The 18,482-nt window shown below is 42.6% G+C and overlaps 1 protein-coding gene across 1 annotated transcript in view; it reads left to right on the top strand.

The window, feature by feature from the left end:
• The window catches only part of LOC308307677 (contactin-associated protein-like 5), a gene marked incomplete at both ends in the record, with an annotated part of 201,373 nt that overhangs the window by 86,604 nt on the left and 96,287 nt on the right, over positions 1 to 18,482 (top strand). The window contains 3 exons of the mRNA XM_080752943.1: positions 4,814 to 5,017; positions 6,681 to 6,865; positions 10,789 to 10,932. Coding sequence (XP_080609069.1) covers positions 4,814 to 5,017; positions 6,681 to 6,865; positions 10,789 to 10,932 — 533 coding nt within the window. The remainder of the gene's footprint in view (positions 1 to 4,813; positions 5,018 to 6,680; positions 6,866 to 10,788; positions 10,933 to 18,482) is intronic.

Here is an 18,482-nt window from a genome sequence, read left to right on the forward strand (position 1 = left end):
AAAAGCGATCATTTTGTCGGAAATCAGTTGTTTTATAGTATTAGTAGTATAGTAATTGTAGTAGGTAGTAGTATTTAGCAGTACTAGAATATTGAGATGTATTAGGCCAACTCAGCCTCAACTTGCTGGTATCATTCCGCCGAAGTGCGACCCAACCCCCCCTGACCGATAGAAATAAACTTTGTTAGAATTAGGATTACACAACCTACCCGTGTTGGTGACCCAGGACCAGCGCCCATGGTGGTGGTGGTCGTGATGATGACGATGATGATGATGATAATGATGATGAAGAAGAGAAAAAGATCACTGTAGCCATTGTTATTGAAGATAAAAAGATTGAAGAACGTAGGACGTCATCCGCTCCCGACCGGATCAAAAGCCCGAAATTGGAAGCGATCCCAGACTAAGATGGTGCCAGTCGCGAAGAACCGGGGTCCAAAAATGGATCAAGAGCCTCGTGATATTGTGGAAACCGATCCCGACGGAGCTCGACCCCCGTGTAGGATGGATCCCCCCGCCCGGGGGCTCACATCGCCGCAGCAGCAGAGACCCATGTACCGCCGCGAAAAGACGGACAAACTGGGCGATTTGGCCAATGAAGAATGGCTTCCGCGTAGAGACCCCTCGGAGAACAGAGGCCACGATTCTACTGTCCAAAGTAAGACTTCCAATCCAGTGCATGTATGTATTGTATAGTTGTATACTGTATATAGTTGTATACTGTGTGATAACAGAGCATCCGTGTGGAACTGGAAGCCTGGGATGGGGGGATGGTCAGTGGGTAACGGTTTTCCATTGCGACGTGTTGCCACTCCGACATTGGGATCCGGTCTAGAGCCCGCCTACTGCATCCGGCTATTTACACGTACACATACATGCAAGAAATGTTTCCGTATCCGGACCGGATCAGTAACTTGATCCAAGCAGTTAGGATCCACGTGCTTTGTTTGTTTTTGTCGCTACTCAGGACACACGTGGAGTTCCTATCACGCGCGTGCACGTACCGCGTGTAGTGTACGTGCACTGCACAGCCTACTAAGATTATTTGATGGGAATTTAGGATTTATTGGCTTAGTTTGTGTGTGCGTGCGTACGATGCGTGTGTGTGTGAGAGAGAGGGAGAGGTTTCTTTTTATCGTCATCATCATCATCATCATCAGTAGCTGATGATGTAGCTTTTCAGTTCAATTCAAAGGAGCTTTATTGGCATGAGAAAACATACGTTTACATTGCCAAAGCAAGTGTTACAAATAAAAACTGTTGAAAATGGGGAACATAGTTGGAGGGAGTACAGCTTTGTGTAAACAGAGCTATGTTGCATTGTGACATTTTATATAGGTATACAGGGTATAAAGGGAATTTCACTGTGACAGTAAATGCATGGTAACTATTTACTATAACTGCATTTTATGTTATATATGAACTTATTGTAAGTCATTTGCTAAATGTCAAAATTGTAAATTGATTTGTTTAGATATAAACTATTTGATATTTTCCTGGCTATGATTTTAGATGATGAGTCGACGATGATGATGAGCCTACTTCTTCATTTCCACATCGTGGTCGTCCAAGGACAAGGATAGGTAAAGAAAAAACAAACTTTTTTCTGTAAATCAGACTTAGCACCATGCACATGCTCACATAGACATCAAAGGGGGCTTGAGCCCCTGCCCTTTTATCCATCTGTAAAAAGTGCCCTCTCCAGACCATGAATGCTGTTTTTACATAATTACTATATATATATATATATATATATATATATATATATATATATATATATTTGTGTGGTAAGCAGGAAGTGCATAGAATGTTAGAGAGGCAGGGGTTGACATTTCTAAAACGGCCTTTTGATGAAAATAGTAGGCCCCCAACCTCCACGCATTCTGCTGTGACGCGTTGTGAGCTTGAAGGTGTACTATTTTTCATGTATTTTATAGTAATTATGTATTTGTATAATTTACAGATCGACCATGGGCTCGTGTACGAGTCACACAAGGATGTGTGTGTGTGTGTGTGTGTGTGTGTGTGTGTGTGTGTGAGAGAGAGGGCGTCACGCATTCTGCTGTGACGCGTTGTGAGCTTGAAGGTGTACTATTTTTCATGTATTTTATAGTAATTATGTATTTGTATAATTTACAGATCGACCATGGGCTCGTGTACGAGTTCAGCAGACCCGGTGGAGCCCTTCCGGAGGAGCCTGGCTGGAGTGAAACAGAATGGAGCCCCAGGCCCTGTGCAGGCTGAATGACACACACGCACGCACGCACGCACGCACGCACGCACGCACGCACACACACATATACACTCTGTAGACATGTAGTGTCACAGTGAGATAAAGAGAACCCTGAAAGCTGAAGCAGGATTCAGGCTGAAGCTCATGTCACTGTGTCAATGTTCTGCACTGCTCTTACTACTGCTCTTACTTCTCTTACACACTAAAAGTGTGTAAAAAGACACTTTTTCTTGTTTTTATTTTTTTGAATTTGTTTGTAAACAACCACTGATCATAGGTGTGATGTTACTGAAGCCAACAATAAAAGGCTAAAGAGAGATTTCTGCCTGAAAATGTATTCTTCACAAAAATGCATTTTTCTCAGCTTTATGTTCTCAAAGAGCTGTTTTTAGGCCACATTCTGCAGCTTCTAGCTAATGAACAGAACAAGATAAAAGCTCGAAATCTTTTTCTGTTGCAAAGTAGACATTCTATTCTACGTTGCCATATAATTGTTGTCTTTATAGTCGAAACCAAATTTCTCCAGTAGGCCTTCAAAGATGAGCGACAATTCTCAATTTAGCTGGCAGTGGATGGAGCTTTTTGTTCAATTCTGTGGCAGTAAAAGAGTTAATGACTTTATACCTTTAAATACATTTTATATATTTAATACATACAAACAGTGGAAATAGGTGATATACAAGCTTACAGTATGTCGCATTGTGATGCATCGTGAGCTTGCCGAGCTGCTATTTCCACAATTGTTTTGAGAAAAAAGTCTGAACATTTATGAACATTTTTCCACATGAAAAAAATTGTTACGACTTTGAAAAACAATTGCTATTATCTCAAACAATTGCGATCGGACGATTATGTAATGATTGTGACAGGTCTTCCTGGGACACAACGCTGATGCAGCAGAGAGAGCATTCAGAGATAATGGCCGTTTTGTTTTCATTTTCACTCGCAACTTGCAATGAGCATAATGGAGGAATAATCTCCCTAAAAGACTCATTTAAACAGCTAGCACGGAACTTAACAGTTAACTAACAACTACAATCTACTCTGCCAGAGCAGCTCTTCACTACAGCATGGCACCGTAAGAGCCTATAAGAACCTCTGTCTGTGTGTGCGTCTGTGCCTATCTGTTTGTCTGTTGTGACCTTGTGTGAACCATAGACTGTAGAAAAATATGGACGGTGCGACGCCATTGCTTTCTATGCAGCGAAAATTAGTTTTTTTTGTCCCTTGTATGGGTGTCATTGTCCATCATTGTTTGAAAGGTACCCCAGGAATCATAAGGAATGCTATTGGCTGCCAACGGTCACGTGGAACCGCAGGGATACATGGGAGAATGTGGTCGGAGCCTCCCGAAATACAGCACACGAAGAAGAACACAGCCGGCTGGTATCAGCTTAGTTGACCCCTCCCCCCGCAAATTTATCATCAACTTTAACATAAATGGCACCATATTTGCTCAAAACGCATATCATGGTGATTGAAAGGGAGTTTTTCACTAGCGACAGGAACCATAAAGTATTTATGACAACGTATATTAAGGTTAGAAAATCAAAGGGGAAAACGAATGGGGTCCAATGTAGACAAATTCTTTTTGGTACCTTGTGGGGGGGAAAACAGCGCAACTAGCGGCCAAACATAGGAAGTTTTAGTTCCGTATTGGATTCGTTTTAAATCGGCGGAACTATGCCCCTGGTATGAACGGCCATTTTCAGTTTGTGACACGCACGCTACCGGTATATTACTTTAAGATCAAAGAGTTCCACTTGGTAGAAGTACATGTTAAGAAGCATCTTCCATGCATAAAACCGCTAATGGTCGGATATTCCATAAAAGCAAAAGCTAAATCTGTGATGTCTTCAACTTGTCTAGAACAGCAGGAGGTTGTACAGCAATAATACCAAAACACCACATGAGATTTTTTTTATTGATCCACTTAAAGGGACTACACCATGAATTATCATTTTTCAATGTTGTATGTATTTATTTGGTGTCCCACCAGCACGTTCTATCCTCACAAAGTCCTATTTCTGACCATTGTGTCTTTCTCAGTTTATGGGCAGATCTATGTAAGCAGGTCTCAGAACGGGCTGTCTGATTTTAGGTCTGATTGTGACACACAATCGGGACCTACTGCTACTGTTGTGCTGAGTGGGGGTTGGGGAGGGGTGGGCAGGCCTGAGAAGGAGGCAGGAGGAGCTGGGAGAGGGTTGGGGAGGGGTGGGCAGGAGGTGGGGAGGAGTGTGGGGCCAAAACTACTCAGGACAAGGTGGTACTGCAGATGAAAATGCTCTGAAAGCCCAGGCAGAAATGACAGGGGCTCTGTATTCAGGAGTGGTAATTTAGCCTCAAACCTTTTGAAAAGCGTTTTTTTGGGACACAAACAGTGTTATAAAAATTATTTTTAAATGCATGGTGTACAATCTTAAACCCCAGCGTCCTTATTGTCGCGCTGCGACAGCGTTGTGAGCTCGTTGATAAATTATTTGAAAAGCTTTACCCACAATAACATAGAAAAAAATAAGGGTTTAAAAGTGGTTTAATATTTAATCTGCGCATTTCCTCCGTGTTCTTCTTCTTCAGAGTCGGACGTGGCGGACTTTGACGGCAGGAGCTCTCTGCTGTACCGGTTCAACCAGAAGTCCATGTCCACGGTGAAGGACGTGATCTCCCTGCGCTTCAAGAGCCGCCAGGCCGAGGGGGTGCTGCTGCACGGGGAGGGGCAGAGGGGCGATTACATCACCCTGGAGCTGCACCGCGCCAAGCTGGCTCTCTACCTCAACCTGGGTGAGGCCTGAACACATTATGACGCAATATTTTATGCTTTAAATATTAAAAAATAGCAGATATACAATTAAATTAAATGAATTGTAAATCAATTACATGAATTAATTAGCAGATCTACAAGCTCGCAGCGCGGCACTCGGTGCCGCGCTGTGATATCTTGTATATCTGCTATTTTTCACTGGTTAAAGCATTCAATAATTCTGGGCCTAAATGGGTTAATTGATGATTAAATAGGGAAATGCTTCCCGTGTGAAGACTCAACCCCTCGCTGCTCTCCCCAGCCAATAGCATCCGTTTACGGTTGCTTTTGTTTTGGGACCGGAAATTGGAATTGAATGAGCTGAAATAGCGGCTTCAAAATGTGTTCTGTAGAAACCAGTGGATGAGGTCACGGCTCCTTTCATACAGTATGTGTCTACAGTGTATGGGTGAGGGGGCCGGGGGGCCCGGGGGGGTCACACTTAAATGCTCTCTGGGGGTTACAGGATGGATTGATGGGCCCATTTGAAGCGACCGGCGTCATGGGAGAGGTCCTGCACGATTTACAGTAGCTCTGTGTGTGTGTGTGTGTGTGTGTGTGTGTGTGTGTGTGTGTGTGTGTGTGTGTGTGTGTGTGTGTGTGTGTGTGTGTGTGTGGGTGGGTGCGTGCGTGTGGGCGAGTGTTTGAGTGTGTGTGTGTGTGTGTGTGTGTGTGTGCGTGCGTGCGTGCGTGCGTGCGTGCGTGCGTGCGTGTGTGCGTGCGTGCGTGCGTGCGTGCGTGCGTGTGTGTGTGCGCGCGTCTGTGCGTGTGGGCGAGTGTTTGAGTGTGTGTGTGTGTGTGTGTGTGTGTGTGCGTGCGTGCGTGCGTGCGTGCGTGTGTGCGTGCGTGCGTGCGTGCGTGCGTGTGTGTGTGCGCGCGTCTGTGCGTGTGGGCGAGTGTTTGAGTGTGTGTGTGTGTGTGTGTGTGTGCGTGCGTGCGTGCGTGCGTGCGTGCGTGCGTGCGTGCGTGCGTGCGTGCGTGCGTGCGTGCGTGCGCGCGCGTCTGTGCGTGTGGGCGAGTGTTTGAGTGTGTGTGTGTGTGTGTGTGTGTGTGTGTGTGTGTGTGTGTGTGTGTGTGTGTGTGTGTGTGTGTGTGTGTGTGTGTGTGTGTGTGTGTGTGTGTGTGTTTTCCAATCACCCCTGGAAACATAACTCTCTCTGTCTCTTCCTCTCTGTATCATTCTCACAATCAATCAATCAATCTATCTATCTATCTATCTACCGGTATCTGTGATTATTATTATTATTTTTAAATGAAAATAGCATGAAAATAAGTGCAGGCGAGAAAAGAAACCCATATAGGGCTTATACTGTCTGTCTATCTATCTATCTATCTATCTATCTATCTATCTATCTATCTATCTATCTATCTATCTATCTACCGGTATCTATCTACCGGTATCTATCTATCTACCGGTATCTATCTATCTATCTATCTATCTATCTATCTATCTATCTATCTATCTATCTATCTATCTATCTATCTATCTATATATCTATCTACCTACCTATCTACCTATCTACCTATCTACCTATCTATCTACCTATCTATCTATCTATCTATCTATCTATCTATCTAATGTAAGGATTTCACACAAAGATCAGTCGGTCATAGTGGTTACAGTTTGTTGTTGTTGTCTTCCAGATGACACCAGGCTGAGGTTCAGCAGTGGCCGCGTGGCCGTCACACTGGGCAGTCTTCTGGACGACCAGCACTGGCACTCTGTCCTGGTGGAGCGCTTCAACAAGCAGGTCAACCTCACGGTGGACTCTCACACGCAGCACTTCCGCACCAAGGGAGAGGGAGACTCCCTGGATGTGGACTATGAGGTGGGTTACACACCATGGGATGATAGAAGCTAGCCTGGCATTGCCCACCAGTAAGACTCCCTAATCGGGAGATAAGCGACGGTGGCGGAGATATGAGTAGGGGAAAAGTGTGACATGACGGACATACTGACTGACAGACTGACAGACAGACTGACAGCCGGTGGAGGTTTCGGTAGTAACTGCGACCTGACGGTCGCAACTAACTCACACACTGCGTGCACCACCAGGGGGCGTGGATGAGTAGGGCTGGTACCAGGGGCATAGTTCTGCCGATTTAAAACAACTCCAATACGGAAGTAAAACTTCCTATGATTGGCCGCTAGTTGCGCTGTTTCCCCCCCCCCCCCCCCCCCCCCCCGGCCGATCGCAAAAAGAATTGTGCTCCATTGGATCCCATTCATTTTCCCCTTTCGTTTTCTAACCTTAATTAACATGTTCATGAATACTGTATGGTTCCTATCGCTAGTTAAAAATTGCCTTTCAATCACCATCATATTCGTTTTGTCGAAATGTGGTCCAATTTATTTTAAAATAAAGGATAAAGTTGCGGGGGGTGGCCAACTAAACTGATACCAGCCGGCTGTGTTCTTCTTCGTTTGCTGTATTTCAGGAGGCTCCGACCACATTCTCCCATGTATCCCTGCGGTTGCACGTGACCGTTGGCAGCCAATAGCATCTGTGATGCCTTTACAATTCTATGATGCCCATTCCAAGGGGTGTGAAAAGGGCCATTTGCGCTGCATAGAAACCAATGGCTTCGCATCGTCCATATAGTCCAGTCAATCTGAGGTTTGACCCAAAAGAAATTGCAATAGTAATGGTTCAAGGATGTTTATGCTCCTTAGGTTCATCCAAAAAACATGTTCAAAATCTTCCAAAATATTCTTAGTGGATCAAGGTAAATTCAGTTGGTTCAAGTTTGGGTCCCTTCACTTACTATATAGGAAAAAAAGACTCCCCAAAAAATCTTCTTTAAGTAGCATGTGAGGGGTCTATCTAGGGGGTTTACATGATTCTGAATCCATTGCTAGCATTTGTTTTGCACGAAAAACATTCCTCTGGCAAAAAATGGACCCCACAAAGTGTGAAAAGTGATGACTCATCACTAAACCATCACTATACCATCGTGTTGTGGGTCAGTTTTTGGCCCGAGGAATGTTTTTCATGCAAAATAAATGCTTGCAATGGATTCAGAATTATGAAAACCCTCTAGTTAGACCCCTCACATGCTACTTAAAGAAGATTTTTTGGGGGGTATTTTTTTCCTGTATAGTAAGTGAAGGGACCCAGACTTGAATCCCCTGAATTTACCTTGATCCACTAAGAATATTTTGGAAGATTTTTAACATGTGTTTTGGATGACCCTAAGGATCTTAAAAAACCCTGAATGATTACTATTGCAATTTCTTTTGGGTCAGGCCCCTTTTTAGCTTAGATTGACTGGCCTAATATGTTTCTACAGTCTATGGCTGGCACCCAGGCTAGATAAAAGCAGGTCCACAGGCTGTTGGTGCAGCTGCTGTCCGTGGTCCTGAAGTAACTGTAGCTTCTGTCCGTTACCGTAGCTGCTGTCCGTGGTCCTGAAGTAACTGTAGCTTCTGTCCGTTACCGTAGCTGCTGTCCATGGTCCTGAAATAGCTGTCACTGGTGTGACTATTCTGATGGCAATCCCCTGAACAATTTCTGTGCCAAGTTTAGTTGTGGATCGGAGCAACACATAATGATGTCCTGTTTGTGATGCCCACGGTCGACTCAACCTCCTGCAATTTTAATATAGGATAGGATAATGAACAAGCAAACAAGAACATCTCAAATACTCTCCAACAGAATGTAAGCCCTATAAAATAAACGATCTACAAGCTCAAGAAAGTGTTGTATTGTGACGCGTTGTGAGATTGTAGATTGTCTACAGGTCGGGACACATTGGCTGCATAATTGCCAACAATGTCATAAAATGTCATAAAAAAAAGGCAAATAATGGCTGATATATCGGCCGCAGTGATATACAGCATTGGTCAGAATGTACTATTCACTGCCCCAAGCTCCCATGGTATCCAGCTGTAGACTCTGAGATTTGGTTCACTGGAGTGAAGCTGTTTGTTCAGAGTCACATTGAATGGCTTACATTTGAAGGACTGACTGGGTTGAAAGTACAGTATGTTGTATGTAGGGCTGTCACGATACGACATTTTACATGACGATTAATTGTCACTCAAATAATTGGCGATTAACGATTTAATTGTGTTTCTGTCGTTGACAATTACATTTCTATTTGGCTTGTAGGATTTGAAGTTGCAGATGGTAGATATGACACATAACCTAAATATACAAAGAAATTACTGACATATTTGACAACTTTATACTTAAACTAGAAAAGAAAATTTCCAAGAAATTTTAAGTGTGCCTGCAGCTCGTTAAGTCTGTGCAACCTTGTGTAGCGGTTGGTGTTAGCATTAGCGTTACATTTTTTAACATTAGCATTTTTTGCATAAGCTTTAACATTATGGTTCTTCATATGACACCAACCACAGCCATTTCGACTAATTAGTGGCGTTTTGGCGCATTTTTGGCCGTTATCACGGGTCGCACTTTAACGACAGTTTTTTTGAGAAAAAATTGTTTTGTGAGGAAAAAAACGTTTTTTGAGAAAAAAAAACGTTTTTTGAGAAAAAAAAAAATTTGAGCAAAAAAAATTTTTTGAGAAAAAAAAATTTGAGAAAAAAAAAATTTGAGAAAAAAAAAGTTGAGAAAAAAAAATAATTTTGAGAAAAAAAAATGTTAGAGAAAAAAAAAATTTGAGAAAAAAAAATTTGAGAAAAAAAAAATTGAGAAAAAAAAATGTGAGAAAAAAAATTTTGAGAAAAAAAAAATTAGAAAAAAAAAATTATGACACCAGCCGTGAGTCTGTACGACAAACGGTTCATGAGTTATAGAGGCACTTCCTGTTTGGCGAAGGACACTTCCTGTTACAGAGGGGGCGGGGCTTAATCAATTACAGCTCATCCCTATTGGCCGGAAAAAGACCAAAGTTATGTGTGCATTTTAAAGTTTAAATCACGTTGCTAGGCAAAAGTATGGCAGAGTTATGTGGCGCCAAAGTTTCTGTTTTTTTTTCGGAGTCCCCCATTCTAAGTCAATGGGGTTTTTGGGCGTCGTTTTTTGCGAATTACATCGCAATCGTATCGCGGATCGGAAAGAAAAGTAATAGCACACCATTCCCGGCCGAGCCGCACATTTTGATGTGTATATTGCGGGGGGTGGCGTAAATCGTGCGGCAGTTATTACGTGCCGAAATTTCCCCCATTCTAAGTGAATGGGGTTTTTTTGGCGTCGTTTTTTGCGAATTACGTCGCAATGGTAACGCGGATCGGAAAGAAAAGTAATAGCACACCATTCCCGGCCGAGCCGCACGTTTTGATGTATATATTGCGGGGGTGGCGTAAATTGTGCGGCAGTTATTACGAGCAGAAATTTGCAAGAACATGACTGACTTACCGACCGACTTAAGTATGGCGGATTACAATAAGTGTTCTGCTATTGCATAGCAGGCACACTTAAAAAGAACATTGATAGTGGAAATAGCCGATCTACAAGCTCACAACGCGTCGCATCGCGACGCGTTGTGAGCTTGTAGATCTGCTATTTCCACTATTTTTTACAAATGTTTTAAAAAATATCTGAACATTTTTCAACATGGAAACGATTATGACGATTATGAAGGATAATTGCGATAATGTCAAATAATCACGATTAGACGATTATGTAATAATTGTGACAGCCCTAGTTGTATGTATGTAATGTAAAAGGTGGCAATGCTTGCAAAAAGAACAAAACAAGATGAGTCTACAAGCTGTTCCAGTGGCTCTAATGTAGTAAAAGTGTGGTCATACAAGCTCTTATTTTTGTTGTTCTTCTCTTCAAAGCTGAGCTTCGGGGGCATTCCTCTGCCTGGCAAGCCCGGCACCTTCCTCAGGAAGAACTTCCACGGCTGCATGGAGAACCTCTACTACAACGGCATCAACATCATAGACCTGGCCAAGAGACGCAAGCCACAGATCTACAGCGTGGTGAGGACCTTTACTGTATATATTAACTTATGTAAAGTCTACTGTATGCGACTTCCCACTAACCAGTGGAGGACAGTAACACAGTACATGTACTTGACTACATGTACTTATCAGCATTTATTTTGGAGCGGTGCAAACCGTTCCTATAAGTGGCTGTGCGTGTGTCTGTAGTCTTTTTCCTCAGCGTTTTGCCATAGCAAAATATGTGTGCGTAGCATCATGTTTGTCTAGTGATGTCCATAACCTCTTCAAATATGCTCCAATTCCAACAAATGATACATCATATGAAAGCTTAGATTCTGTACTTGGATAATCTGTACAAAAAAGAAAAATGACCAATGCAGACATAAGGAACAAAGTACCAGACCTAGTCACATATGTCGTATGTCTGTAGCCTTTTCCCTCAGCGTTTTGCCATAGCAAAACGTGTGTGTGTAGCCATAGGCGATTTTAAGGGGTGTCCTTGGGTGCACTTGCACCCCCTGGCCACCAGGCGGCCATTTTTTTTTTTTTTACTTTTTTTTTGTAATGTAACTTTATTTTATACTTATTAAATAAAACAGTGATCGTGGTTTGTAAAATGTGCGAAAAAAGAGAGGAGGGGCAAGTATTTCTGTTGTTAAATTGGCAGACTTGGCAGGCACTATGGGGGGTCTGTGAGATTAACACCATATAGGCATTTTACAGATTGAGAAAGAACACAAAATTAAACTGCAGCAAATAATTGATCAGTATGCAAGTGCCAAAAACCGGAGGCTGCAGTTCATTGTGTAATAAGGATGATTGCTTGATTGCTAAAGTAAATAAATTTGCTCATGGTGTCTAGAAAAAGAAGCACCTGTTTTGCACTTTTTTTTGTTTATATTGTGTTACATTTGGGTAAAAAATAAACCGCAGAAACCCATTAAAACAACAGGACAAAACCGCTAAAAAACGCATTTTTTCCCACACGCGCGCGCGTGCATGAGGTAGTAGAAGTACTCGGTCTGTCTTGCACCCCCTGATAGAAGAGGCTAGAATCGCCTATGTGTGTAGCATAGCCTGTACATCCTAGACTCAAATCCTAGTCTGAAGACGTTATGCAAGCACGACCACCGCTCACTTCACATTGGGTGTGATTTTTTATTTATGTTTTGTATCTGTTCTTTACTTGAGTATGTGTATTTCTTGGGTACTTATGACTTTCACTCCACTACATTTCAAAGACACAATATTGTACTTTTTTTATTCCACTACATTTCAAGGTTCTAGTATGCTAAGTTCCTTCAGTAAGTTATGAATTAACCGCTTTGACCCTATTTCAAATAAAGTGAAAATAGCTGATCTACAAGCTCAAAACGTGTCGCGATGTGACCCCTTGTGAGCTTGTAGATCTGCTATTTGCATTATTATTGTGGGCTCGCTGAAAGGCGAGACCAGTATGTTATACCAAATATTTATACAGTAGGTCAAGTTTATTCTCCTAAAAAAGATATACAGACAGTACAAAAGAAGGGCCCTTAGCCAATGAGGAGCAGCAGTCTTGGTGACATCACCACCAACAAGTGCGAACCGATATAAATAACAACAACACGTGGGCTCGCTGAAAGCATATGTTCTCCCAGGCCAGTATATGTTCTCCCAAATCTTTTTGGGTTATTCTCCTAAAAAATCACACCCAATGTGAAGTGAGCGGTGGTCGTGCTTGCATAACGTCTTCTCTCTTCAGACTAGGATTTGAGTCTAGGATGTACAGGCTATGCTACACACACACGTTTTGCTATGGCAAAACGCTGAGGAAAAAGGCTACAGACACATGCACAGCCACTCTATGGAGCGGTTTACCACCGCTCAAAAACTGGCCTGTTGGAGTGCCCTTTGGGTAGATCTTTATGCCCATACATGTGTTCCATGCGAGCCCACACTGTTTCGTAGGAACAGTATTTCTAGTTATTATGTGTGGTTCGGTAAAATGTAAAACCAGTGTGAAGTGAGCAGTGCTGCTGCTGCTGCTGCTGATAGACCCATTTGACGTCACAGGATAGGGACATACGACATCAGTATTTGGTATTTGATACACTTGGAAAACTTACACCATCAGTTTTTGACACCATCATGGGAAAACCCTTAGAAGAACACAATCATGGACATAGACACAGTCACTTATGGGAGCGGTTAGCACCGCTCCAAAGATAAAATGTACACACAGATATACAGCGTGGTGAGAATGCATACTTCATTAAACCACTGTACAGCACTCGTCAAGTCATTAGGTGTCGACGTCTCACTAGAGGCCAGTTATAGAGCTCTTTATGTACCGTAATACTCAGCAAGGAGGGAAATCTGTTGTTGTTGAAATGAGCACGTTTTTAATCGCCCTCGCTTGCAGCGGGGATCCCGCATGCTTCCAACAGTGTGAGCAGATCTCATGTAATCACATTTTAGATTTGAAACAAGTCACCTGGATTTAAGGGATTCGAGGGCAGAAATTGCCTTCCAGTATACCTTGGACTGGGGGGGGGGAAGGAACAAATCTATTTCTGCTTCATCATTTCGTTCCGTCTGATCCAGACCACACTGTGTCATTAAGTTCTAAATCTATGAATGGATTTAGCCCGGGGCACGAGCTATCATTCAGACACTCTTCCCCCTCTGCCCTCCCTCTCGCACAAAGCAAGATGGGAGAGTGAGAAGAGAGAGAGGAGAGAGAGAGGAGAGAGAGAGAGAGAGAGAGAGAGAGTGAGAGGAGAGAGAGAGAGAGTGAGAGAGGAGAGAGGGCCAAAGAGGCACATTTCATTTCAGACGCCCTTGCTCCTTCCACTGCACTGATTGCCATGTTAAAGGGCCTTAAACTTACAAGAGAAAGCACGAGAAAGAGAGAGAGAGAGAGAGAGAGAGAGAGAGAGAGAGAGAGAGAGAGAGAGAAAGAGAGAGAGAGAGAGAGAGAGAGAGAAAGAGAGGCCGGCCAATTTTGAGCGCTGACTGCCATGATGGAATCTGTAATGGAATTTCAATGTGGGATTCTTCCCCAGGTGTTTGGGAGGGCATCACATTGAGAAGAAAAGCGCCATGATTGCTCGCCACTGCCTCGCAGGCATCCAAGGACCGATAGGATTCTGACCTCGATTGACGCGGCAGGTTTTTCGGGTGCACGCACCTAACACAACCCCTGCTGCCACTTGGAATAAAACTGTTGTGTTTGGGGTTTTATTCATTCCTGAGCCAAACGGCCCGCAGGACCGTGTATTGATTGGGTGCAACACAATGATATCGGAGATTTGTCTCGGGAAGTTTTGTTCTTTTCTTTCCTTTTCTTGTCCTGTTTCTGCTTCTTGCTAAAATGGTGCTTGAGTATTTTGAGAGAGTGGCGCTCGTGAATTGTAAGAAAACATCATAATTCATGCTGTTAAACATGCTTGACATTCTCCATATTTTCAGGACTTAAAACATAAAAGAATTGCTCACAAACATTCTAATCATGTGGATCTCCACTTGGGAAGGATATGACTTCAATGTCGAAATCAGACTTCGTTAACATAATGATAAGGTTTCTGCCCGACAACAATGACATGTCTATGATGTACAGTAAAGACTCCTAATTTGGGCAAGGTTTCAGTGTGATCAGAGCCCTATTGAATTTCATTATAAAATTTAAGTAAAACATTTCAAAAAGTATGAAGAAATACAGCATGTGAAGATGCCAACGAGGGTGGTACTTGAATTCTTTGGCAGTGATCATAAGAAATATGCCGATAGCTCTGGACACGCACGCACGCACACACACACGCAAGGTGCTGGGAGTTAAAATTATAATGTAGGGGTGCCTCGGATTAAAAAAAATATTCATGGGTTGCCCTGAGACAAAAAGGTTTGGGAACCCCTGCTATAGACAGCTAGCCTCCTGCAGAGCTGCGTTGTTAAACCCTGTCATCCCGAGCATCCGTATTGTGGAGAAAGCTTTAGCTGAAAATAGACGATCAACAAGCGATTCCCCCCACTTTCCCCACAATAACAGTGTAGCCCTGTCTGTTGCTACGTGGATTCCTCTCAGCTACATGGAAGAACAGACACTGGATGCAGGTTAACTCCTGTATTAGCTCCACACAGACACTGGATGAGTTAACTCCTGTATTAGCTCCACACAGACACTGGGTTCAACATAACATAAATACTCTAAATGAAAAATAAAGTCAGCCCAGCCGTTCTGGGAACATTGCCTGCCACAAAACCTGGCACTGCTCCCCCATCTCCACCAAAAGAAGAGCCTAAGGGCATGTTTAGACGACAGCGGTCTGTTCAGAGAACGGCGAGGTCACGGGACCTCGCCGTTGCGTGGACACTTTTTTTCCAGTGTTCATACAAAGACGCAGCAGGGACTGAAACAAGGTAGTGTGCACTCCATGTCACTAGGTGGCAGTGACACACTATCTGGCAGTGTGTGACATCATGTCCGCTCTACTTCCTGTCACAGCATTTGTTTACATAATCACCATGGCAGCGTACCACCCTGTAGACAATATGCCTTCCGGTAGGTTCCAAGATTTCTAGCGGAAGTCTGCGTTTAACGGACGTTACTTCATGCGGTGCGGGTCTGTTTACGAAAAAACTAAAATAGATTGTAGCTCTTAACTCGCTCTTAAATTATGTGCAACATTGCTTGAATCAATGTTTTTGTTTGTCTATTGTTTATTGCAAGCGCAACCGACGGGGCAGGAGACGTAGACCAGAGTTTTTCGTGCAGGGAATACGTTTGCAGGAACGCCGCACTGTGAAAAAAGACAGCTTCCGGTCAATTCAGCCCCACCTCCTTGAACGTTTTCTGCCTTCTATTGTCACCAGGCTTTTCTCTTCGCAGATGAGTAAGCCTGGCTACGCGAGGCTAGCAGCGTACAGGCTCCACTGTGCTCCACTGCTGTCGGCTGTGCAGCGTCAGTCATGACATCACACATTTTGCGCTTTCCCTGTAACTCGCCCGTTTAGATGGAAACGCAAGGAGGATCGTTTCACAGATTTTCACTCAGAAGTTCCGATTTCCTATCTTGCCGTTGGTCGTTTGAACGGAAGGCACGTCTGACATTTCATTTTGCGGATTTCTTGTGGAAGCGGCGTTGTGTAAACGCTAGCGGTGGATATTGGCAAGAATCAATACGTATCACGATACTTGGGTCACGATGCAATAGTATCACAATATATCGCGAATCTTTGCGATACGATACTATTGCGATACTATTGCGATCAGCTTTAATAGCGGAAGGCGCTGCTCTAATGTTGTTGTTTTTGTCGTTCGCAGCCATTTTCTCGAGAGACCTCACTCACTTAACCGTGGGCAGGGGAAGTAACTACTATAGTACAGTGACATCTAGAGGCTGCGGAGTGTCAGGACCGGACTTCTACCATTGGTTCCTATGCATGGGAAGATATTTTATTTTCCTCAAAGTATTGCGATACTACGGACTGAAGTATCGATACAGTATTGGCAAATAAACTATCGCGATGTATTGCCATAACGATAATATATGATATATATATATGTGTCCCAATCCCCCTGGGAGCCAGTCATTGCAATTTTTTCCATTTTCATTTTTTCATTTCATTTGAAAGCTGGGAATCATAGCTACAAAATGATATATTGGTTGTGAAGATTGACCCAACAGTTTTGAAGATATGGCTTATAGAGTTATGCCATGCAGAAATACTAGATTTGAGAAATTCATCTTTTTAGTTGAAAATGTAACATGCAATGACCCGACTCTGCCACATGGGGAAGTAGTGAGCGAAAATCGCTGGTTCAATAATGACTTGTAATAACCTGACTCCGCCACATGGGGAGTAGAGAGCAATATGGTTACAAATCAAAGAAGCTTTATTAACAAACATTTACATTGCCATTAAGTAATACAACAATTTTATTACTTAAATTGATTACTGATTTCCATTATAAGACAAATGAGGACTTTATTGTTGAAATTATGTTTTAGTGATTTCCTGCTGACAGAGGATGCCATAGTTTGGAAGTTATAATGGAGTGTTTTACTTCTACTCCACAATACATCTTGGATCCAAATATTGTACATTTACTCCACTACGTTTATTTGAAAACACTTTTACACGTTTACATTTTGAATTCCAGACTTTCACTTGTAACAGAGTATTTCTATATTTCAGTATTGCTACTTTTACTTGAGTAAAGTATTGAGTACTTTTTCCACCACTGTTATTATCAATAAACGAGCATGCATGCAGACAGTGAATGCACGATACAGTCAGTCATTCAATAGCCTTCAGTGTGAATGGCGCTGCTGTTCCAGTTTCGATGTAATAATTCACACTGTATAACTGAATTGTTACGATACTGGACTAGTATCTATCAGCGTACCAAGCCAATCGATCCCTGACATCACAAGTGAGGCAAAGCTAGTCAAAATATGCACACGTCGAACTGAAATCACAAAACAGTCGCCAGACGTAGCAATGGGCGCTAGACTAGACCGTCAATATAAATGTACAGTACATTTATATTGACAGTGTAATCTGGACATCTGGATCGAATTTGGATTAGATGCACGACCGCAGCAGAAGAGCAGTGCACCGGGACCCATTTCTCAGAGACAATAGACACGATACAGCTATGCTACCGAGCTAGCATGTAGCCTATGTTGTGGCCTATGTTGTTGTATGATCACAACCACAACACACTCGCCAGTGAGACATAATGGGCGCTATAGTCAGTTTATAGATACAGTATGTATATTGACTGGTGTAATCTGGACATCTGGGTCGAATTTGGATAAGATGCACGACCGCCACAGAAGAACTGTACGCCTGGACCACTCCACAGAGACAATAAACATGATGCTACCGAGTTAGCAATGTAGCCTGAAGCTATCGTTAGCCAGGCATACATAATGTACTCGGATGTCATGGTGTGTTGTATACAGTATCTGCATCTGTGGTATGATAATAAGACATACATATATGCTACAGAGTTAGCATATGTTGTGTATTTATTCTATAATCTGTACATCATTTAAAATGACAACACGACGATTTTGTAGCTGATGGTTATGTGAGTTTAGAATACTCTAAAAAAATCATCTTGGATAAGTAATAGTCACAGTAACTGGGTTAATGTGTCTTGACTGTCTTCAAAGACAAGCACAAAGAAGGTTCATGGTTGTACTTTATTGTAACATCTTTGGTACAGGTGTGCATAAGAGTAAAACTTAATTTTGTTCGCATCCTATATAATGATTATATAACATAAAACAATAAGTAATAATGACTATATCTACTGCATAGTACTGTGTTCTATCCGTCTGTCTTTCAATGTCTTTAATTCACAAACAACTGTGTGAATTGTTTCGAAACCAACACATTGGCCTATTCAAATCAATACTTGACTTCTATTGTGTCCCAATAACTGTGAATTGCCTCGAAACTAACACATTTGCTATTCAAATTACACAGCTATGCTTTAAATAATATATGGCATTGAATGTTATACATTATGTGCAACTGTGCTGTGGATGCTTATGACAATAGACACACAGTTATGATACCGAGTTAGCATG

This window comes from Nannobrachium achirus (assembly GCF_963921795.1).
Source record: "Nannobrachium achirus genome assembly, chromosome: 22".
Taxonomy (NCBI): Eukaryota; Metazoa; Chordata; class Actinopteri; order Myctophiformes; family Myctophidae; genus Nannobrachium; species Nannobrachium achirus.